General features: G+C 38.2%; 1 protein-coding gene across 3 annotated transcripts in view; it reads right to left on the minus strand.

The window, feature by feature from the left end:
• shank2b (SH3 and multiple ankyrin repeat domains 2b) overlaps nucleotides 1-24,791 on the minus strand; it is a 1,055,424-nt gene that overhangs the window by 351,594 nt on the left and 679,039 nt on the right. For all 3 annotated transcript variants that reach the window (XM_039749058.1, XM_039749068.1, XM_039749076.1), the window contains exon 16: nucleotides 3,454-3,529. In XM_039749058.1, the coding sequence (XP_039604992.1) occupies nucleotides 3,454-3,529 (76 nt within the window). The remainder of the gene's footprint in view (nucleotides 1-3,453; nucleotides 3,530-24,791) is intronic.

Here is a 24,791-nt window from a genome sequence, read left to right on the forward strand (position 1 = left end):
CTTGAGCTGTTAATAGCAAAGTCATTACAAAGCATTTCAGCACATTTCATATCCCTTAATCATGGCCTCACGGATATCCCTTCTGTTGTCTCTTTTTGTTCTTTTACAGGGTTTCAAAGACTCCTTTCAAAGGAAAACAGGACACGCTAGGCTCATTGTCAAGCCTGGATAACACATTTCCACAGGACTTAATGACCAACTGACTTTTAATCTCTTCCTTCATCCTGTTTAATGCATGCTTTTCAAACCACTCTCATCTTTCGCTCCTTTCATCTCTCTGGTTGTGTGTTTTGCTCCCCTTCCTGCATACCACGTCTACTTTTATAGTCAAACACCCGAAGAAAGCTGTACCATAGAACAGGCTCTAAACATCTTTATCTTTCCAGCATGGAAAGAACCTTTATCTTCTTTTAATTTTTGCAGCTGCACACTTACACAGCCTTTCACTATCTTCTCCTATAGACAGTCTTTTTCAACAAGGTAATGCTGAATAATTAAATATTACATCCATCTGTCCATCCACTTACTGCCACTAATCTGGGTCTGGGTCATTGAGGCAGCAGTCTAAGCAAAGATGCCCAGACATCCTTTTTCCCTCTCCACCTTCTCTAATTCCTCCACAGGGATACCAAGGTGTTCTCAGGCCAGCCAAGTGACATAATTTCTCCAACATGTTCTGGGTCTACTCAAAGATGCAAGTTGATGATTTCCCAGACATGGTAGTCGGCTAAATGTACCAACATACACCCTCACTATAAGTTTAGACACACTTGGTTTGTCTGGCATCTCCTTCACCATCTGGTTTAACTCACAACAAGGTAGTGATCAATTGAGAGCTTAGCCCCTCTCTTTACCTGAGTGTCCAAAACATACGGTAGTAGATATGATAACACAACCACAAAATCAATCATTGACCTATGGCCCAGGGGATTCTGGTGCCAAGTCACATAATGACACCCTAATGCTTGGACATGGTGTTCACTATAGACAAAATGTGACTGTCCAATAACAAAACACCACTCTGTTCTGCCCAATCTCACCCTTCCAGGTTTCACTGTTGTTATCCACATGAGTGTTAAAGTTCCCTAGTTGAAAGATGAGTTGCCAGTGGTAGCAAGTTCCAGACACCCCCTCCCGAAAGTCTCTAAGAAGGCTGGATACTCAGATCTAGTTGTCGTCACATAAACAAAGACAAAACTGGTGGTTGTTTCTAACAAAGACAAGAGACCTCAATAAGACACAAATTTGCAGGAAGGAAACCCGCTCATCTACCGGCGTAAACTCTAACGTCAGTAAGTCTATAAGTCAGTCCATACCTGCAACTCCAGGTGTTACAAAAATATGATTATAAATTCAGCTTAATACATCGGGCTCAATATAGTTGCCATATTTTACACTGAAGCAGAAACAAAGAGAATTTGTAGTGAGGGTCTGCCACAGGCTAATACTGCAATTTAAGTGGCATGCATGGGAATCAAAACAGTAGTTCACCAAGTTGGATTTCCAGGGGCCAAGATTTGATACTATTTAGATATCTTTTTCTTAACCTGCCTTACGACTCATTGTCATAATGAACGCTGCTTTATACCTATACCCATAGTTCCCACAGAATATGCTTTCTTAGAATTTCTGTTGCAAGCATCCAAGTCATTAGAAATTTTATTACAATGTCACAATCAGACCGTAGTGAGCACAGACAGAGACAAATAATTTTTTAAACCCTTTTTAAAAGCATTGAAAGACACAATCAGAGAAAAAAAAAAAAAAACGTGATTAGATAGAAAATGTTCATGCCAGGCTCTGCATGCTGACAGTCATAGCTGCACTAAATAAAGCCTCAGTAGCAGATGAAGCAAAGCAGTGCTGCATATTGTTAATAAGTTGATGAGTCATTGTTTTCTTTCAGAGGCTTTGACCTTATGACAAAGTGATGGAATTGCAGGCTGTGGAAATTTATTTTTTTTATAGGATTCTGAATGGTTGCATTTGAAAATTAATTTTTCTGAGAATGTATATGACACTTAAAATGAGTGACAATTATTCATATTTTTTACCATTTCTTAGGCTATACCATAAAGCAACAACATGCCACTGTTTAGTGGACTTTTATCCATATATATGTCTGTATACATATGAAAACTCAGAGACAATACATTTTTAGTTTGGCCCTCACACTGTTCCACTCCATTCAAACTAACGTGGTGGTGCGGAGGTGTCGGTGGTTCGTCGTGTGGTGGGTGCGACAATATGCTGTATCAGTGCATGTTCCTAACCTCTCTCCTCCTCATCTCTTTTGCAGTCAAAATTATTATGCAAGGACAGTGCCATTTTATACAACTCCACATTTTCGAATGTCCTATAAAAAGTACAAATTAAAAATCCAGCTGAAATTCTGCATTATTGATAGCTTCAAGTAGGCTGACTATAACATAAAAGAGAGACACTCTGACCAAAACACCAACATATATTTGTTCTTCCATCAAATTTAAACTCAAAACTCATATCAGAATTGTATTCAACATTTATTCATGGGCCATGTTCTTATCAAACAACTTCAAAGAATGAAGTAATGCTAGTTGAGTCCTTAGGATGTGTGCTTCTAAACAACTTTGTATTTACAGAACCCTCCTAACATCCATATGGTGGTGTAGTAGTTAGCGTCGCCTCATGGAGCTAGTGTTCTGGGCCAGCAAGGGCATGGATACCCACAGCCACCTTGAGGTCACCAATGGGTAGTGCACTCTAAGTTATACAATTTTCAGTCCTTATTATAAATTATAACACTTTTCCTGTTTTGGCCAGTTCCCTGATCTCAACTCTCCCAGTCTCTCTGGTTTCACCCCTCTCTCTGTATTTTTCTCTTTGTAAATGAAAATTTTACATTAAAAGAGGGTGCAAATGCATTAACAGTAAACACAGGATTAACAATGAACCGAAACAAGCATAGACTTTTCTTTCATAAATTCAATTTAAACTCAGTCTGTTTATTTTTTACTATTTTTACTTTAGTTTCACGCTTTACACAAATGAAATAGGGTTATTTTCTTACACTACTTAGGGATTTACATGGAGAATTGTGATAGCATGAACAAAAGAAAAAAGTATGTACAGCAAGAGTGTCAAATGTAGCCATGAATGAACACCAATAATGTAGCAATTCAGGAATAATTAATACTCATTATATATTGATTTTTCTAATGTTTGGAGGGTGGGATGGGAAAGCAGACTGTGCAGCGAGACATAAACCTGTAGAGGACATGACCTTTGCAATCATAGTTAGGTTCGTGTTTATATTCAAACATTCTTTAAGTTTGGTAACATTAGACGCTTGTTTTATTGTTCAGTTTGTATGTATGATTAACTGTTCTATGTAGGACATAATGTACCTTTAACCAAAAGGCTTGTTGCTCAACTGAGCACAGCACAGCAATTAAGTCTGCTAATGGTCCTTACCTTGATGCATCGAAGCTGTCATATGATCCAACGGTATAATGTCTAAACAGTTTCTTTGTTCTATCCGTTCGAGTTTCTGTGAGAAGACAAAAGCAGAATTATATGCATATTTTTTCACCATGCACATTACTTTATGCTGACAACCTGATCTAACATTTTTAATTAAAAGGAAAAACCTTTCCTTCTTAAAATGTAACACTCAAAAGAAAATGCACTGTATTCATATTCATTTCTGCTGAGATTTAATGTACTGATCTACCACAACCACAGAATTTGTGTTTAGTTTGTGGTATTACTGAAATGTGACATTTCAACCCACATGCAAAGTCTGCATCTTTTGAAATAAAGTGACAACGGGCAGAGTAAGCCATTATAGACCATCTGGGGGCAACTCTCTAGAGTGGACAGAACAGCAGAGTGACAGACTTAGCACTTAAAAAGTCAGTGACTGTTCCAGAATGGTGTTTGTCTTTTCCACATCTTTGTGATGGTTCTTCATACCTGCAGAAGGGTTTACATAGGAGTGCTGTGAGCTAGTCCAGTGATCCAGTGGGATGAAAAAGTGACAAGAGTCTATGAAGAGATCCCAAGAAGAATGGAAGGAGCTAGGGTAGTTGACATCCTAGAAGAAAGATTCAGAGCACTCTGCGTAGCTGGGAACAGCTGGGGCAGCCAGCATGCTGTGGAAGAGGCCGAGGATGTGCAAAGAGTGTAAAGAGTAGGATTCAATGAGAAAACATGTGCTGGAGAGGAGATCATGAGGTGCTAGTTAGCCATTTGTAGATGTGCTACTTGATTGTCAGTACAACTGTCACAAGTGCACATGGAAGGAACAAGGCAAGATGAGCCATGACTTGTTCCGAGCGTCTAGGTGTTTATATATACAGTATAATGTTTTGAAGTCCCTCTCCACAGGCTGTAATTTTAGGCAAGTCTGCTTAGGATTAAGTGGTTGCATATGCTTAGTCAAACAATGCATAATGCCAATTTGTTTAAGGGATTGAATTGCTCATTCTATGTGATGTTCTCTTCCATCTTGGAGTCTATTAAAACTTTTAATGGTCTATACTGTATAGTCTTTATTAAATAAAAATAAAATTTAGTGCTTCTCACTTAACTGGAAAACATACAAATACAAAAAATTAACTCATCTCATTGATAAAAGTTACATTTTACAAACAGCATATTTCATATAACCTATTTAAATTTGCAGAAACCTTTTTTGTCTTATCTTTTCTATCTTTTTCTGCCTGTTGTATGTGACATCTTCATATGCATACTGATGCAACCAAGGTGAAAAAGCACGTTGCAAAGTCGTATGAAGCAACAATAAACAAAGTACAGTACACCTGAAGCAGCTTCTTATGCATGTCACATGAGTCACTATACCCTATTTATCTGGCTGCAGAAATTCCATTCAGTATTTCTATTCAACTTGTTTTACTCTTTGCTCTGAGTCATCCACAAGACATAATAAAAATGTACTGCTTAACTTCAGCTATCCATTCTTTTCTTCACAAAAGAGCCTACCCTTTTTTCCCATGAAGTATTCAACTTCAATTAACAGCCTAGTTGTTTATCATTACTTTGTGATGTGCCAGACTGATGCATTGAGACTGAAGCAGAGCTTTCTAAATTTTCAGAGCCTATAGCCAATATTAGCAGGTGAAAAAAAAGAGGTTGTTTGGAATCTAGCGCTGAACTTCAGTGGGAGGTTTGTCAGATGTTCATGTGAACTGGAGGGGACAAGTAAAAGGGACTAAGAGTGACAGAGAGGGCAATGAAGTCATAGAGGGCAAGATTAGCACAGTGACTTGTGTAGGGGAATCTCCACGATAGAGACAACTTTTATCATGATCACTTACAGGTTTTGACCTAAGCTCTGAATATATTGGTGGACTAAAGAATAACTTCCATCACTGTGTGGCTCAATATACTCATAACTATTACCTCCAGTTTATTTTGTGTAACCAGAATGGTTAGACAAATGCAGGTATATGAAACATTTGAAATCAAGCAGGAATAGTCACATCATCAGCATGTCTGTTAAAGACCCATAACTCCTAGACCTAAAGTTCCTACACCAAGCATGATCTCAAATAGATCTGCAATACTGGCATGCAAAAGGTCTAGAAGAGTCCAGCAAATGAACGGATGGTTTAGGATGGGCAAAAAGGATTGAGTGATGATAGTAAACCAAACTGTGATGCCAGTCAGCCCTGGCAGTGGAAAGGGAAAAGCTGGTAGAAATGTGGTTACATCTGTCCAAGTGTGGAGCAGCCTGGAGATGCTGGTAGCTGAGATGAATTTTGAGCATGAAGTGAACGTGTCCGAACCAGTCACTACTGGTATGTTCAGCATTTATTGTTCTTGCAGACAGGAAGCTGAGGAGGACATAGACTAACCTGTTAAGCAGTATATAGTGGACTGAATCAGGACTTCACAGGTACCTGACACTGACAGATAGCCTCACCAGATGAAATACACGGGTGTTTGACACACACCTTTAAAAGGGGATGGGGCCACAGAGTAAAGCAAGTATCTTGAATTAGAGAGAAAGATGGGAGAAAGGTAAAGTCTGATGTATTCTATTACTGCCCAAACAGCAGGAATAATGTGTAAGTATTACAGCAGATAAAAGATTCCAAACAAACATCATGTCCTTTATTCTGATGTTTATCACACTACAACTTGCGACACAATTTGGCAAAATACTTGACAGAAAATATTTAATACAAATGAAAAACACTGGAGGGCTTTGTAATACTACTGCTTCTAAATATAGTTAGGTCCATAAGTATTTCGACAGTGACACAGTTCTCATAATTTTGGAACTGAACACCACCACAATGGATTTGAAACAAAAAAAGATGTGATTGAATTGTAGACTTTCAGCTTTAGTTCAAGGGTTTAGCAAAAATATTGTAAGAGCTGTTTGGAAAAGACAGACATTTTTATACATGATCCACCTATTTTCAAGGGCACAAAGTATTTGGACAAACTAACATAATCATAAATATACTGTAATTATCATTTTCAATATTTGTTTAAAAATCCTTTACAGTCAATGTCTGCCTTAAGTATGGAACCCATGGCCTTCTCCAAGTGATGGGTTTCCAATGTAAGTGCCACACAGGATGGACAGGCATCCCGATCAGGAGAGGGGATGGTTACTTACTTGAACTGGAGGCTCCAAGTGGACAGAAAGGCATCCTGGCCATGAGAGAGAAAGGCGCCATACCCAAACGAGACTCTCTAGGTGGACTGACGGACATCCTAGCCAAAAGAGAAGATTCCTTACCCAGATGGGAAGCCTCAGGCAAATGGATAGGTGACCCAACTGGTCATATTTGTAGCCCCTTTCCTAGCCAGGATGAAAGCAAAGGACAGGGAGAAACTGACTCTAAGTGATATTTGTTACTCCAGGACACTAGATGGCAGCAGCCCTGGATATCAGTACCCGTCCAGACACCAACAGGGAATGTTGGGAATTGTAGTCTGGTAACGCAGCCCTGCTGGGGTCTGTTGGTGCCACAAGAAGGTGCTGCAGGGAGATACATTCCCTGTTAATAAGGTTTTCTGTATGATCCGGAAGTGTTTCTAATGGGCAAAAATCCTGGCACCAGAAGAACACCTGGGTCCTCAACAAAACGGAATGCACTTCCTTGCCCATGCAAGTCGGAGCTGGGAGGAAGGAAGGCAAATACTCGACTGGACGAGAGCAGTATAGTAAAGAGAGGGCAGAAGAAACAACTTGTTTGTACTTATGTTCATGAGGTATTTGTTTAATAAAAACCATTTATTGGAACCCAGGATTGTATTGGTGTGTTCGTGTTTGGAGGTCATTGGTGCCTCCTAGCCTTCACACCAATCTAGTAATTCTTTGTTAGGTCTTTACTGAAGCTGTTTTTGGTTGCTACTTGTTCCTTGGACTTACTGCCATCAGTTTTGTCTTGAGCAAGTGAAATGTGTGTCCAATTGGGTTGAGGTCAGTTGAATGACTCAGCTATTGAAGAATATTCCACTTCTATAAGTTGAAAAGCACATAGGTTTGCTCTTGCAGTATGATTTTGCTCATTGTCAATCTGTACTGTGAAGTGTTGTCCTATCTGTTTTGCAGCATTCAGCTGAATCCCAGCAGATAGTGTAGCCCTGTACACTTTAGAATTCATCCTGCTACTTCTGCCAGCAGTCATGTCATCAATAAACATTAGTGACTGACTTCAGTTCATAGCCATCCATGCCCATGTTATAAAACTACCTCCGCCATGTTTTACAGATGATGTGGTATTCAGAGGATCATAAGCCATTTATTCTCTTCTCCATAGTCTTCTTTTCCCAACATTCTGGTATATATTGATCTTAGTCTCATTTGTCCCAATAGAATTGTTTCAGAACTGGACAGACTTTTAAAAATATTTTCTGGCAAACACCCTTTGTCTTTACTTTCATGAAGGCTTCTCTTGATTGTAGACTTTGGCAATGATAGGTCTACCTCCTGGGGAGTGTTCTTGGTTTGGCTAAATGTAGTGAAGGGGTTCTTCTTCACCAAGGACAGAATTCTGCAATCATCCACCCCAGTTGTCTTTTGTGGTTTTTCAGACCTTCTGGAGTTGCTGAGTTCACCAGTGTGTGTCTTCTTTTTAAGAATGTTCCAAAAGGTTGATTTGACCACGCTACATGTTTCTGCTATCTCTCTAAAGGGTTTGTTTTGTTTTATCAGCCTCATGATGGCCTGTTTTACTTGCATGGACAGTTCTTTGGACCTCATATTGAGAGTTCAAAGTGACAGCTTCCAAATGCAAACTCCACACTTGGTATCAATTCCAGACTTTTTACCTGCTTAATAGTTAAAGAAATAATGAGGGTATTGCTCCAGTCTAGCTATGGAATGGCTTGTCGGTCAAATGTCCAAATACTTTTGAACCCAGAAATGGGGGGTGGGGGGAGCTATGCAAAAAAAGGCTGTCATTCCCGAACAGTTCATACAATATTTTTTGGTAAACTCCTTAAATTAAAACTAAAAGTCAACACTTCAGTTGTATAGTGATTGCTTTATTTGTGCTAGTGTACAGAGCCAAAATTATGAAAATTGTGTCACTGTCCAAATACATACAGTACAGTCCTAGATGTGTTAGATAAATATTTTTGGTAGTAAATATCTGTACAATCAATGAAAAAAGCAGCATTTCCTTATGGCATGTTTTATGGGTGGACCCTGGTTAAAATCACAAAGGAAAAAAAGAACATTGTCAAAGCAGAAAAAACAGAAAAAAACAAGACAGCCATCAAAAACGTGAAAATCAAATGTTCACACAAAATTTCCGAAGAAGATTCAGATTGTTAAGCTTACTGACAGAACAAAAGCATGGAAAATAAACTAGAACAAAAATGTTTTGAGCTGCAGGGACCAAAATAATTTCACACTTCTGAGAAGAATAGCAAAGGGTCACAAGAGGTTGTTACAGGCCATCTACATTTATTTACTGAAGAGCAACTTTTAACAATTTAGGAACTGCAGCATTAAATTCGGAAAACCAAAAGATGGAAAGTGTACAAGGTTTCATGCTTGCAGAGCTTAAAATATACTTTTGATAGATAGACAGACAGACAGACAGACAGACAGATAGATAGATAGATAGATAGATAGATAGATAGATAGATAGATAGATAGATAGATAGATAGATAGATAGATAGAACAAACTTTATTTGTCCCCAGGGGGAAATTACATTTTACAGATGCTCTTAAAATAAATAAATACATAGATAGATAAATAAACATATAGACACACACACTATGGTCTGAATGCACACCAGAATGACTAAAAGAGAAGAAACATTTTAAAAGAAGAAATCTTCTGACTTGGCATATATTGGTATAAAAGAGCCCCTAGCAGTTAGCAGAAAGCCCTCAGTATTAGGGTGTCACAGAAAGGATGTAAGGCATTGTTCATAATGGCAATCCTTTGCTAAAACGTCTAGGGGAACCAAAGTGTGTTTCAAATCCAGGGGGCAAACTGCTGCACCACTGTGCCACTCCTGTTAAATTATTACGTGCACATGGCTCAAAAACTGTGGCTCAGGTTTGAAAGTACTGGGATATTGAGCATTTATTAATATTATTATAGTCCTTTTTGCTTTCCTCATTTGTGTTCTAGTGCAGAACACGTCGCATGGTGATGAAATCCGACGGCACCATATACTGTAGCTTGGGAGAACATACGTGGCAGATCTCTGTGTGAGCAAGCAGAGACTGATTTTCTTTTTACATTTTTTTTGTTCCTTTTGAATGTTGTGTGTTCTATTAGTTTGGAGACTCTCTAGGGACCTTCAACATTCCAAGAGTGTACTTAGTCCAGGAATTGAGATTCAGTAATTATTTGATTTTGACCTTGGCATGTTTTTGAACAAGTATCTGGTTCTTCATTTTTCAGAATTCTTGGTTTGGGTAACTCTAGTTTGTCATCTTTTCTTTTTTATCAGCTCTCCTAGTAGAAATATTATGTAGTTTCTAACATTTAATTTGAAGTAAAATATGTAGCAGAGCTTAGGTGGAACGAAGACACTCTTGCAGGCAGAAGCCTGGTTAGCCACTTGAGCCTAAGATGCCTCTTCAGGCTGTTTAAGCTGAGATGGTTCCTTCCATACTCGTGCTGAGTGAAGGTCCTGGTTTATGTCTCTGGAGCCCAATAGGGATGGCTTGCAGTTGGATTGCCATTCATGGAAAAACATCTGGTTACAAATAAACAATGTACTATAGCAGGTCAAAGGCACATTTTTTAAATTAGTTTAAGCATATCTTTTTCAGGAAACTAGATGATAAAAGACAGTTATTTTCTTTATCATCTCTCTTCTATCCCAGATTGTCAGTGTAGCTAACTCGGTGATTTTTATCTGTTCTATTTCTGAAGTTTAATTTAGATTTGATCAGATAAAATTTATTAATCCCATTGGGAAATGTATACATCCAATTAATCAATTGATAAACAAACGGCACAAGCACATTGGATGAAGCATTGAATTGCCTGATAGCAGGGAGCAGAGAATTACCCCAGAGGCTCTTCTTAGAACACCGTGGTAGAATGGGCCTGTGGCTAAAAGTCCTCTAAGACAGCACCTCCTATAGGGGATTTTTCATGATGGCATCCACTTTTGTTATTATCCTCTTTTCTACAACAGCTTCCAATTTGCCCAGGTTTTGCCCAGTGATGGAGCAGGGTGGAGGCCACAGTTGTGATGCCACTGTAGGTTCTGCAGGGTGCAGATGGCATTTGGAATTCCAGAACTTTTTCAGCTTGCACACAGAAGCTAGCAGTTTTCGGGGAGAGTTGGACTTAAAAGGGTCAAACCTGAACACTACTAGTAGTGCTCCTACTGCGACTACTCCTAATAATAATTATAATCATGTATTATTATTTTGGTGCTGTTTTTCCTTTGGCTCATCTTTGAAACCTCTGAGTCTACATGGTCCTTAATGACCACATCCCAATGTAATATTATCAAGATATTTTCTAAACATGTTTTTCCTGATTAACATCACATGGGTCCGATAGTTTTGTGGTTTCTATGTGAGACAATGTGCCTTATAATGGAATGACATCCCATCCAGGGATAGATCTTCTCTAGAAATAAACAATAAAACAAAAAACAGACAGTTGTTACTGTAGGTCATTTGACAAAGTTTAGCCAGCATGTAATGTAAATTACACGGGCAGCATGGCACTTATCATCCTGTCTCAGTAAGTTTTAAATGGCAGTCTTAAAATTTTTATGCAAAATCTCACATCTTGCTTGGCAGCTACGCTCACTTGGACTGTATGATGTACAATAACACATTGGTTTTGGTTGTCAAGGCAATTGTCTTGGAAGCCAAAAACCAACTTATTGAAGATTTTTGGAAAATACAAATTTTCAGTTGCCTTACTGCTTGTGTGTAAAGCCTCAAAACCACTCTGGGAATATTAATTTTTGATTTTCAAAGGTAAACTCTCTGGATGTTAATTATCCCTTTTAAATTCTGATTGCCGTAATGTGAATAATATGAAATGATGCCTGATGATGTTTGATTGCTAATGGGCATCACTTGTTACAATATGTGCTAAGATTACAAATGACTATGAGATGTTACAGCTTTTTAAAATGTGTTAAATACATTTCTTTAAGTGATTTTGAAATAATGAATACCTTCTATGCATTTTCTTTATCTTTCAAATTAGAATTGATCTCCCACATGCTGTAACTCAGTTACATTGTTATTTTACTAGTTCAAAATGGAACACTAAAAGATATCCTCTGCAGTATAACACTCTTAACCATCATAATCATTCCATCTTAATTACTAATGTAATGGTACACACATACAAATATAATAATAACAACATCGATAAGGTAAAGATAATGTCAAAGATAATTTGTATAACAGTGTTTCTGTTTTAAAATATGCAGACAAATGGTTTTCAATTCATTGCCCACAGAAGAAATTAATTACAATAATTGCCTATTCCCAGGAAAATTGTGCAAACTTTGCCCCAAAACACACACTATTTACCATCACCTCCAATAGTCTTCCAGTGCCAACTGAGACTGCACTGGTAACATAACTGCCTTGAATTCTGGCTCTGTATGCAGCTACCTTATGTACCATATCTGGTCTCATATATTAAGTCAGATGACTGTTAAAAATTGATCTATCTTTTTGTGAGATAGCATATTATCAGTGGGTGGTATACATGTATTACATTTTTCTGTGAATCACACATGTGGTGTATGATAAAAAAATAAATAAATAAATAATAATTTTCTGTAAGTGCCTGACAATGAATGCAAGTGGGTGAGTTGAGCTGGGTTTGCTCTTTTTCTTTCTGGGTTGCCACAGGATTTACTGCAATATATGTCTGGTAAGTATTTAATTCGCTATTTTATCAATAAACCACTCTAATAATAAACATTTCTCAAACCAAATAAAATATCTTTAAATGATATACTTGTTTAATTTCTTCCCCAATTCATATATCCATCCATCCATTTGCTAACCCGCTGAATCCGAATACAGGGTCACGGGGGTCTGCTGGAGCCAATCCCAGCCAACACAGGGCACAGGCAGGAACCAATCCTGGGCAGGGTGCCAACCCACCGCAGGACACACACATACACACCCACACACCAAGGTCAATTTAGAATCGCCAATCCACCTAACCTGCATGTCTTTGGATTGTGGGAGGAAACCGGAGTGCCTGGAGGAAACCCACGCAGATACGGGGAGAACATGCAAACTCCACGCAGGGAGGACCCGGGAAGCGAACCCGGGTCTCCTAACTGCGAGGCAGCAGCACAACCACCGCGCCACCGTGCCGCCCCCAATTCATATATATGGTACATAAATAACACTATTGTAAAACAGAACTGTGGAAGCACATTTCATAACAATCCCCGAGGATTCTCAATAAATATATTGAATCCTGACCTTGAGTGGAAATGCTGTCACCCATTTCTGGGACTACACTTGGAGGTTCATATGGGCAACTAATTTGTAAAAGTCAGCTAGAAAAACTATGTAGTGCTCCTATGAGGTAGTGTTTGGATGTGATGCAGGTGACTTAGTAAGATCTTTGACAGTGGAGCCAGACTTCTCGATCATGGTTCTTATGTCTACTATTTTGAAATTTCTCCACATGATCAGCACTGGCTATGTGTGGGGACACTCACAAGAGCATTTCTTGAGTGTTGCTTAAATGAAGTTTCTAATGATGAATAAGAAGGCTGCCTGGCTGAAATACAGAGATAAAAAGTTTGAGTTCTGACTTTGCCTACGTGACTACCAACTACAATATTCATAGTATCAGTCTTTTTTCAGTTCTTTGCTGACAGGGATTCTGCCGGCTCAGTGACCTTAACACAATGACAATGATCCCTGGACAGAAATGATAGTGACAAACACCCTGCCTAATTTGAAATGATGGACAGAACTGTTAATCGAGGCATAGATGGCCTACAACAAAATCAGTGTTCAAGCATAATGTAGCTTCCCATACTATTCTCAGGAAATATGTGAAAAAGATTTGTTTAAAGGTGAAAGGATCACTTTGGAGAATTACCACACCCAACGAATATGTTCGCTTTAGAACAGGTAGGATGGGAAGCATTTGGTGACACTTGGTCTATTTCTATGGCTGAGGTTACTTGCAATGTTAAAAAAACAAAACAGCTGATTTGTCTCAATGTGAACACTGGATGTTGTGGAAATGTCCTGATTAACATGCTTTTTGCACAAAATAAGCAGGCATGAATAATGCTAAAGTAACTTAGGGAGTTTCTTTCTGTCCTGGGGTCTAAGAACAGAGACTAACAATATCTATCTATCTATCTATCTATAGTGAAATTTATTTGATTAAAATCAATTATATGGCTTATGGTGTCCATTTTTGTTATATTTTAATAAAAAGGAGTCATGATGCTTGAATGATGAGGTGTATCATATATTTTTCTACCCTGGCATCTTAGTGTGTGGTGATTGCAAGTGCAAATACAATAAATAAGATCAGATGTAGTATGAAACAACTATGCCATGGAAAAATGGATAGATGGTTGAAATGCAGTTGCAAGTGCACTTATGAGGCTCTGGGAGAGAAATCAAGATTGGCGTCCTGTCTTGTCCCTGATACTGCCTGGATTATCTCCAGCTCCCTGTGACCACTACATTCAAAGTATGGCTTTGGAAAGTGGACAAATAAATTATTATTCAAACATTTGCAGATATGAAGCTTTAAGTTTGTATCATTTATTATATTTGTCCCTAGAATGTGTGTGTCTGTGTGTTGACCCTGTCATAGACTGGTGCCCTGTGCAGGGAATGTCTATGCCTCACATCCACTGCTTACTGGGATAGGCTCCAATTTTCTAAAATCCTGGTTAGGATAACTGGGTTAGGAAATGGAGGAGTAGATGGATACACAAAATGGATGCACGAGACAGACTGGAATTTTACTTTTGTGGAATTTGCAAATAGTGAGAACAATGCTAGATCCGAAGTCCACTGGCCCCAGGCCCTGACAAGACTTAAGGCTCCCAACCCCTGCTGTTAAACCAAACTACAGAAATGTTGAATAAAAGTGTGTCATTTAACCAAATGAAGAAGGTTTATTTGCTTTTAAAGGGTTTTACTATTTGCATAATTGGCACATACTGCATAATTTACACAATAATTTACATTAGGATTAGCACATTTTACTTGAGTGGACAGCCTATGCGAGCTTTTTATTCAATAAAAATACACACAAATACCATAAATCCCACAATTAACACACTCCAAAATAACAAAATGTGAGAAATAGCATGATCATCCTTTGACTCTCTATCTTCCTTGTATGTAATCACAAATTCACAGTCACAGTTCACTTGAACTGATAGTGTCTTCACTAAGGCCAAGCGAATGGTGCAGCACTTTGTTTAGTGGAGTGTGCAGTGAGGCGTACCAGAGTTACAAATAATAACATTATAGCCATCAACTTTATCTCTGTTTGACATTCTAATTGACACAATCAGTATCTATCGAAAACATGCATAATGAGAGTAATGTAAAAATTGGTAAACATGGTAAATGTTTAGTGTAAATAATCGTAGATGTGTAAAACTTTAAACAGGATTCTGAACTTAATGTCTAATTACAGTAGCTCAAAATCTGCAAATGTAATTTTAAACAAGTTTGTGTGTGGGAGACTCCTTTAGTTATGTCAAGTTTTATGCTTACGTAGTTGGTTGGCACTTAAATGTTGGAAGGTGAGGTGTTAAATGTTAGTATGCATTCTTCAGTTTAAAATTAGGAGGCCTTTCTCTTTTTTCTATTCCCACTCTCTCTCTCTCTCTTTGTCTTTCTCTCTCTCTGTTTCACTCATTTGCTTGCTCACTGCATGCCGAAGGCAAAGTGAATTCTGTGAATTCTGACGGTTCCTGTTTGTTTTTAAGTCCTTTAGACTTAATTCAACTTGTTAAAATGGGAATAAAGTAAAACTGAATTTGAATGGTGGTGTGGAGTAAACATTATTAAACTAGATCAAACCTATTTATGCCATGCAGAATATGCTCATTTTGATTTTACACACGTGCACTTACCTACCATGACAGCAAATGCTAAGAAGTGGTCTGTGTAAGAATGTGATACCCTTAGAAACATTTGTCTCAGAAAGGCTAATCCACAGGAAGAAAGAATACATTTCCATCAAGAGCAAGATTTGTTTATTTAATAAGGAAACCAAACCACACAATAAAATAACAAGTAAATATTGTACACAAAAATTGAGAAGCCACTCACCAAAACACAAGAAACAAAAGAAGATACGTAGCCTCCTTAGCATTATGTTTACCTCCGGAAAAAAATCAGCCAAAAACTTTGTATTTTTTTCAATAACAAAAAAAATGTTACTACGGTTAAGAGAAATATATGAAGATCAAAACATCAACATAATCACAGTAAAAAGTGATGTCTAGTGTCCACTGCAGTACTGATGCAGATTTAGTACATGTGTGTCATGTGATATGTTTTGAAACAGTCAACAACGCACACAGGCACTATTTGAGCAGACATTGAAAGTGTTTTTTGCAATATTTTTTCTGTCACTTGGGTAAGGCAGAATAGAATGTCAGTGCCTGCCCTGCACGATTGACACCGCCCATTGTGTCATTGGAAACTACCCCAGCACAAGGCATAGTGCCTTCCGCATTTCCCCTGACACAGGCTTTGACAGTTGCCGCATTGTGAACAGTGCTTTGGAGGCAGACGTCTTTCTAGTCCTTCCACTTGTTTGCAATCATTTTGGGTATCCGCAATACGACTACTGAATCACGCTTGCAGATTGAGGAATTCATGTGATTGGAATCAAAAGGCATATCATGGTGGTTTGGTCATACAGTGTGCAGCTTCCATCAGTTTTCCTTTGAAGTTAACTTTCGAGCAGTTCAGGTGAGGTATAGAAACTGACCATCCTTATACAAGCAACCTTGGTCAAGCAAAGGGTCCACCAGTGACAGCACAAATGATGTAGCAATGTGCATTGACTATACTTGCAACCCTACCTGGTCACTCTACTAGTGTAAAGTATCGGGTTCCAGATATACAAAGAGCTTGCTTCACATGGCTTGTGGTATTGATGAAATGTATTGTTTTTGACAGTCTTCCCTTGTAACCATGAGACTTTCGTCAATACTTATGTCACAATCGGGAACATACATCTTCTGCATATCCTTGATGATTGCCTGATACACTTACGGCAGTTTGTAAAGTTTCAGTGCTGGGTGATTGACTTTGTCATAGTCAACGTCATTAAAAAAAAATCAGGGATTTCACGAGCGGAAAACGACGCTCAATAAAACTTTGCAGATATTGGGTGTCTGCAACAACTTATTTGTGAACCTGCACCAGTGTTGTTTCTGTGATGACTTTAATAGTTTTTGCTTTTTATCTTTCTCCACTAAAGTTTTTAAAATGCCTAATTAAATAGAGCCTGGGGTAGCCTATTAAAATTGTTAAAAACATTTGTTCAGTTGACTGGTTTGCTTTCTTTTCCAGCTAAATTAACAATTTTAAGTCATGCAATAAACCTAGGATATGCTCCTTTACAAAATGCATCTGTGTTTTTTAACAGTCATGGCGTTATATATAGTCTGCTGAAAAGTGACTTGTTAAGAATGTTTTAATAAAACACGCAACACTGCCTATTTGCTAATAATTAATATGATTACATTCTTTTACTGGATTTTACTTTGGGGACAGTAAACCTACAAAACAGATGGTAATTTACCCTAGTCTGTGCCCTGCCACCTTATTAATTTTTTACACAACACTCAATTGCCAGCTGTCACAAATCCTTTCTCATTCTATTTTTTACCATTTATCTTGCGCTGGCTACCATTACTGAGCTATTTCTTCTACCATTGAAATGTGATGTCAGAAAACTTGGGGACCTTGGGTATAAAAGTATAATGACACAACAAAAGACTGAGGAAAGATGGCAAGAGTTTGCCAAGTGCAAAGATATCACCAGGATGACACAGGGCAAGGATATGTCTGGCAGCAGAAATTCAGAAAAGAGATATCCACAATGCATGTATGCTGCATGATGTCTAAAGGTGCAGTAGGCAGGGGATTCAGGGACCGCATGAGAGACACAGATTAAACTAAGGAGAGAACAGACAGAGAGGGACTGAGTAAAAGCATGCCATGTTCCCAGATAACAGTAGAGACCAGATACACCAGCAATGATCACTCATCACTGACCTTATGGAGTTCTGAAGAAGCATTGACTTTTTTCCATCCAGTTCATTTCTATCTAATGCATGTGCTAATGTTCCTGCATAATGTATCTTCTGGGACATGTAGCACACTTGCAGGGATTGCTTTCCTTGGTGGACTCTGTGCTTCCACCCGGAAATATGCAGAATATCTACTGCTATTGCCAATGTGGTGCTCTCTCTATCTTTTTGTGTGATTTAGTCCTTCTCTGTTCTTTTCTGTTAGTAGCCTGGCCCTAGGAAATTCTTTCCATCCAGGCACCTATCATAATGTGTCTTTGTTCTGATACTATGTATTGGATAACGAAAGAGTTGGGGAGAGCCGACAAAGAGCAGAACCTTTCATGCAGATGATACATAAACACACACCCTAGTAACGTAGCAGGTTTTTTAAGGGGGCGGGGTTGTAACTCTGTGTCTGATGTTATTTTCACCACACTGGCTTTGGAAAGAAAGTGTCATTTCACAGCAAAAAAAAAAAAAAAAATAAGCAGACAAGAAAATACTTATGTGTCAGAGGTAATTTTTGCCATGGTGTCTTTCATTTTTTGTATCTCAATGGAAGCTCCATCGTTAAAGAGTGACACTGCTAACCAAGTAATGACTGTACTAGTGTAAGGAAGAAATAATGATCACTAAGTTAGAATATATGGACATAAAAAACTTGACAAACGAGAAGAGACCATTCAGTCCATCAAGCCCTCTTGTTTAGCTAATAGCTAAGATGTCCCGATATCTCATCCAGATTCTTCTTGGAGGTTGTCAAGATTTATTTTTTCAAGTTGTTTTTATTCATTGTACAATTAGTACAAATATATTTTTTCTCAAATTAGTGTGGTTTTATTGTACTGACTAAAAGCTTTTGACAATTAAATATCAGCCATACAGACAAAAAAATTAATATGACAGCTGCATTTTTTTCACTCACTTCACTTTCATTCTGCTTATCCAGGCAAGAGTTGCAGTGGTAAAATGCTGAGTTGGATAAACCAAGCTAACCTCCCCTCAGCAACTTTTTCAACTTCTTATGGTAAATTCCCAGATGCTCCCAGGTCAGTCAAGAATTATTATTTCTCCGGTGTGCTCTGCTGGAGGCATCCTAACTACTGTATATGTTTAAGCTGCTTCAACTCCGTGTAGAAGCCTCTTTTAGCTGCTTATACCTGTACTTGCTATATCAACATCCACATTGAACAGACTCAATTTAATGCTACATATGCAACAAAAATGTTTCCTTCTCAAAAATACAAGGATCGAATGGTAACCTAAACACTTGAAATACCCTCCAAGAGATACTACAGGGCATATGGACATAAGCCTTTTCCAAACCCAAAAAGCATACAATATGTAGCTAGGATTGGTAAACTCATATGAGACCTCAAATATTTCTGTAAAGTAAAGAGTAGTTCTTTGTTATATAACCAGGATGCAATACTCATTGTTTCTATTTTATCCAAGATGCAACAATCTGATTGAGTCTCCATTTAAGGATCATAACATAGGATTTCTCAGGGAGGCTGAGGAGCGTGAACATGCAGAGCACAGTCTCTTGTCCCACTTTTAAAAAATAAAGACTACCACTCTAATCTGTCAGAGCTGAAGTACTGGCCCCACCTTTCAAGCAAACCTGATAAGTCTTGTTAGACAAAAAAAAAAATCCCCTCACAACATTCATAGCTTTCTGCATTATAAGCCATATCTCATCTGCCCCGTGGCCTTGCTTCAATGGAACTATTTAATCACTGAACAGAGCAGAAATAGACTCAGTCTTAACTGCTTCGGACACTGCCTTATTCAAGGAGGATGTATTCTCCAGGTTTATGAGTTTCACAAAGTGCTCATTCCAACTCTCAACGGGTGAAGTCAAGGATTTTGCACCCCTGCTGACAGTAGCCTGGACAACTTCTTGTCTAACCTTACTCAGTCATGAAATGGGCTGCGGTTAACCTCGTCGAGACTGTCCAAAAGTCAGTCTCCATGGTCTTATTAAACTTCTCTTACACACAGGCTTTCACTTTGGTCCCTGCTGCACTTTCTAACCTTTAATTGTGCTGGTACCTCCTCGGCAAATTTAGAAACTGTGCTGCAAATATTGCAGAGAAGGACAGCTTACTTTTACTGATGGTGTCTATCAATGAACACTAGGTTTGTCACCATTAATGTCACTAAAAATCACCTGAACAGGGATCTATGAAGCCATCTTAACTATAAAAGTTTTAAACGAGTTCTTCGGACTCCATGTCTGACTTCTCCAGAAATGCACAGGAAGCTCTTTCAAGGTGAGTACTGAGCTTATGACAAACTGAGGCATCTATTAATTTCTCCCAGTATACCTTCACAACTGTTTAGATATTACAGCCTGCCTAACAAGTGTTCCTACCACCTTAGCCAGCTCACCATCAAATGGTGGTCAGTTAACAGTTCAGCAGCTATTTGTACTTGAATCTTCAGAATGGATGGCACAATTACAAAATTGACCACTGATCTCTGGCCCAAGGTGCTCTGAAAAACAGAAAAACTTATGAGCACCTTTATTCCCAAAACTGTTTAAATTGTCATGAACAATGTATGCCGACCACAGAAATCCAGTAACAATTCACAGGTCAGATTTAAATCAGGCAGACAGCTCCTTCCAATTATACTATTCAGGTATCTAAGTGTTGAAGGTTCCCGGGAGGACTTCAAATTCACTAGAGGGTACTGTTTCAAGTGCTGTAATCCAGTCTCTCTAAAAGGACAAGTTCTCTGAATAGTTTTAGCACATTCACACAAACAACAGCAGTCAACGTTTTCCTCTTTAAAATGCAATGTTAATGTCAACCACCAGAGTAAAATCTCTTGTACGTATCTCCATACTGCCCAAGGTCTCTCCCACAACTAGGAAACAGAGATTACACACACATCAAATATCATTTCAACATCCTGATTCTCATCATCCCCACCAGTGTAATTACATTTCATGTCTCAATAACCAGTTAATCTTGCCAATGTCTAGTATGCCATGGAACCCATCCTTTAACCATAGCAGTTCTGCACAGCTTTTTTCAGACTGCACATAATCAGTCATATGGGAAAAAGGTATTCACTGTGACAAACACCACACCCAAGATTAACTCCAGGAGTTGGTCCCCATATCCTTGTTTCAGGGAAATTCTCCAATATTTCACTGAAATTAGCATGACTGTCATTTATGATTTACTCTTTTTCTTTGTTCCTTCCCTTAACACTAGAATTACCAAAGCCTATGAAAAAACTCGTAACCCCGGCACACCTTAAATCCTTTCACATCTCTCCATCAGCGTCTTTTGTATTGTTAATGTGTAGATAAACACAAGCAGCAAGCAGCCTGCTATCCCATTCCCCCACTAACGCAGAAAAAACACAAAGTTCTCACAGCTCAAGTCTGTTTAATTGCCTGTGAGTTGCTTAGAGTTGTATCGGGTAAATAATATATCGTTATTTGGAATACATTCGATCTGGTTTTTATATACAAAGTACAGTGACAGCAAAAGTGCAACGTGCATTCTTTCTGCGATGTAGAACCCTCATCACAATCTGAGTTCACCTCTATTATAGCGTGTCTTTATGTGAAAACAGCAGTATCAGATGGGGGGAGCATTAACGTGAGTGGGAGAATAAAGCTGAATAAAAAAAAAACCCACTAACCTTTACAAGTACCATAAATTTACACCGGTGGTTAAAGACTCAAATTAAATGTATGTTTTTATTGTATAATAGTAACAATAAGAGCAGCTGACTTCTCAAAACAAAGACATCCAGGGTCGAGCCCATAACCTTCTGATCACCAGTCAGCAGTTCTTACTGCTGCACCACCAAAGCGGTTGTATTAAAGACATGTCAGTGTCACACCTTAACGCAAGATCTTTTTCTGCAGTTACATTCTTGAATAAAAGTGCACTTGTTTTGTTATACTTGTACCTATTGTGAAAGTGTTTATTTGATATTTGGACTTCAGTCTTCACACATTATACACTTCATGTCTACATTTTTTCAATTATTACTAAAACATGAAAAATGTTTCTGTTTTAACGATGTGTTTACATAGATTGTTGTACACACAAAACACACATGAAATGCATGTATTTCAAATAACGATATATTATTTACCCTATACAACTCTAAGCAATTCACAGGGAGGTAAACACACTTGAGCTGAGAGAACTTTGTGCCCTTTCTGCTTTGGTGGGGGGATGGAATAGTAGGCTGCTTGTGCTTATCGACCCATTTACAACACAAAAGATGCTGATGGAGAGGTGTGAAGGAATTTAAGGTGGGCTGGGATAATGAGGTTTTTGGTAGGCTTTGGTAATCCTATTGTTAAGACCAATTTTTTAGGATTAAGAAAATATATCACTCAATTTTGAAATGTTAACAAAAAAAATAATAAAAATCCTTCTTTATAAAGCTGAAATTACACCACTTACTATATTAATCTGTAAAATGTAGTAGTAGTTTATTTATATAGCGCCCTTCACAGACAAAAGGTCACAGAGCGCTGAACAGCAAATACAGAACAAATACAAACAGTTGAAACAAAAACATAAACAAAACCAATAAAAACAATAAATAAACAAACTGGAACTATTCAGCACTGATTAAAAGCTTGCTTAAAAAGAAATGTTTTTAGTCGTTTTTTAAAAGAATCAACAGACTCGACTCCATGCAAACCACAAGGCAGGCTATTCCATAGTCTTGGTGCCACAGACTAAAAGGCACGTTCAGCACGGGTTTTTAGCTGAGTGTGTGAGACAACAAGAAGACCCTGTTGCCCAGATCTTACGAGTCTGGCAAGCTGTATGGCGTTGGAGCAGGCTGGTTAGGAACTCAGGAGCTTGTCCATGCAAAGCTCTGAAAGTAAGTACCAAAACTTTAAAATGAATTTTATAAAACACTGGGAGCCAGTGCAGTGTGTACAGAATGGGAGTGATATGATCATTTTGGCTAGCACGAGTTAGTAGCCTGGCAGCTGCATTTTGAACTAACTGAAGGCGTGAGAGAGAGTACTTGCTCAAACCTGTAAAGAGAGCATTACAGTAATCAAGCCGTGAAATAACAGAATGAACAAGCATCTCCAATTCTGATTTTGAAACAACATTTCTTAGTTTTGAAAGATTTCTTAAATGAAAGAAATGTGAGCGGCTGACTGACCTTACATATTCATCAAGTGTCAGGGACTGGTCAAAAATAACCCCAAGGTTACGTAGACTCGACTTAATAACAGGAGAGACAGAAGATAATATTAAACTGATCTCAGAATGAAGAAAAGGAGGAGCAACAATTAGTACCTCAGATTTTCCTGAATTCAACTGCAGGTAATTACTACTGAGCCAGTCGTTAACCTGAGACAGACAATCAACTAAAGTGACCAAAGTATTAATTTGGTTAGGCTTTAATGAAAAATAAAGCTGTATATCATCTGCATATAGATGATACGAGATGTCCTTGAAAGAGTTAAGAATCTGTGATAGGGGAAGAATATATAAAGAGAAAAGTACAGGTCCAAGAACTGATCCCTGTGACACTCCACATGTCAAAGGAGCAGAGTCAGATGAAAAGCCAGCCACACCGACTGAGAAACTCCTATTAGACAAATAAGAGGAGAACCAGTCCAAAGCAGAGCCAGAGACACCTAACAGCTCTAATCTATTAATTAAGATCTGATGGTCCACCGTATCAAAAGCTGCGGTAAGATCTAACAGTACAAGTACAGAGCACCTGCCTGCATCAGTAGCAATTAAAAGATCATTAAAAATCTTTAGAAGTGCTGTTTCTGTAGAATGTCGCCTCCGAAAACCAGATTGAAAAGAATCAAAGAACCCCTGCTTTTCTAAGAAGGCACAAAGTTGCTGTTCAACCACCTTTTCCAAAACTTTGGCAATAAAAGGCAGTTTTGAAATTGCCTTGTAATTACTCAAAATAGTGGGATCAGAATTTGATTTTTTCAACAACGGTTGAATTACAGTATGCTTAAAATACGATGGAACCACACCAGATCTCAAGGAGCAGTTTATGATATTCAAAAGGCACGGACCTGTAAAACTCAAAGATTTTAACATTAATGATGTTGGCAACAGGTCAGTAGGACATGATGAAGGTTTCATCTTCCTGAGCAAGTCAGAAAGATCCGAAAGTGAAACTTCTGAGAACACAAAAGACTCAGAACATGAGTGAATGAGAGCATTAGGTAAGACAGCTGGAACAATACTAGCCCGAACAACATTAACCTTGCCAATAAAAAATCTAAGAAAATTATTACAGTCACTATCAGAAAAAACCAGAGTAACAGATTGCGATGGAGAAATAATATTGTGAACTTATTAAATGTATATTTAATAAATAGCATGCACGCAGTAAAAAAAGTATTCCTCGCTAACAAACCCAAGCATATAAACAAGTGGCTAGCGATTTACTCCACCTAGTGTTGAACTTGTAGATTTACAGACACCACGAAGATGCCAGGAATGCTCCATCCCAGCCTTTTTTTTTCCCCACTTCTGTTGTACTATATTAAATAAAGATGTCTGCTAAATAAATAATAACAGCGATAATACATACTGTATATACATACATGAAACATACTATCATTGTGTTACAATGGATTTGTATGCAAATATACATGGTCTGGAAACAGTTTTATTTGTGGAATTTATTCCTTCTGAATTCTTTTTTCATCTTCTACACATTTTACTACTAATAAGGGTACAATAATTTTAGTTTTTGTGCCTCTTCACAGATGTACAAACATGGAACTGCATATTTCCAACACTGATGGATTGAACCCTTCAGACCAATCCCTCCAGCAGTGACACAAAATATAGCCTGATATGTTGTAGTGGTCTTGTGCTGTTTTATACTAGAGTTCAGCATACTGGGTAATCTTTGCAGCTCAAGTGCAGCATAGTATAACAGATGCATTCTCCATTAAGCAGAAGTGTAACATCACTATGTACATTAAGAAAAGACAAAAGCTGTCAACAGCTTTCAATCAACTCTGAAGGAAAAATCGGCAAAGTGTGAACTATTATTATTTTCA

This window comes from Polypterus senegalus, chromosome 1 (assembly GCF_016835505.1).
Source record: "Polypterus senegalus isolate Bchr_013 chromosome 1, ASM1683550v1, whole genome shotgun sequence".
NCBI lineage: Eukaryota > Metazoa > Chordata > Cladistia > Polypteriformes > Polypteridae > Polypterus > Polypterus senegalus.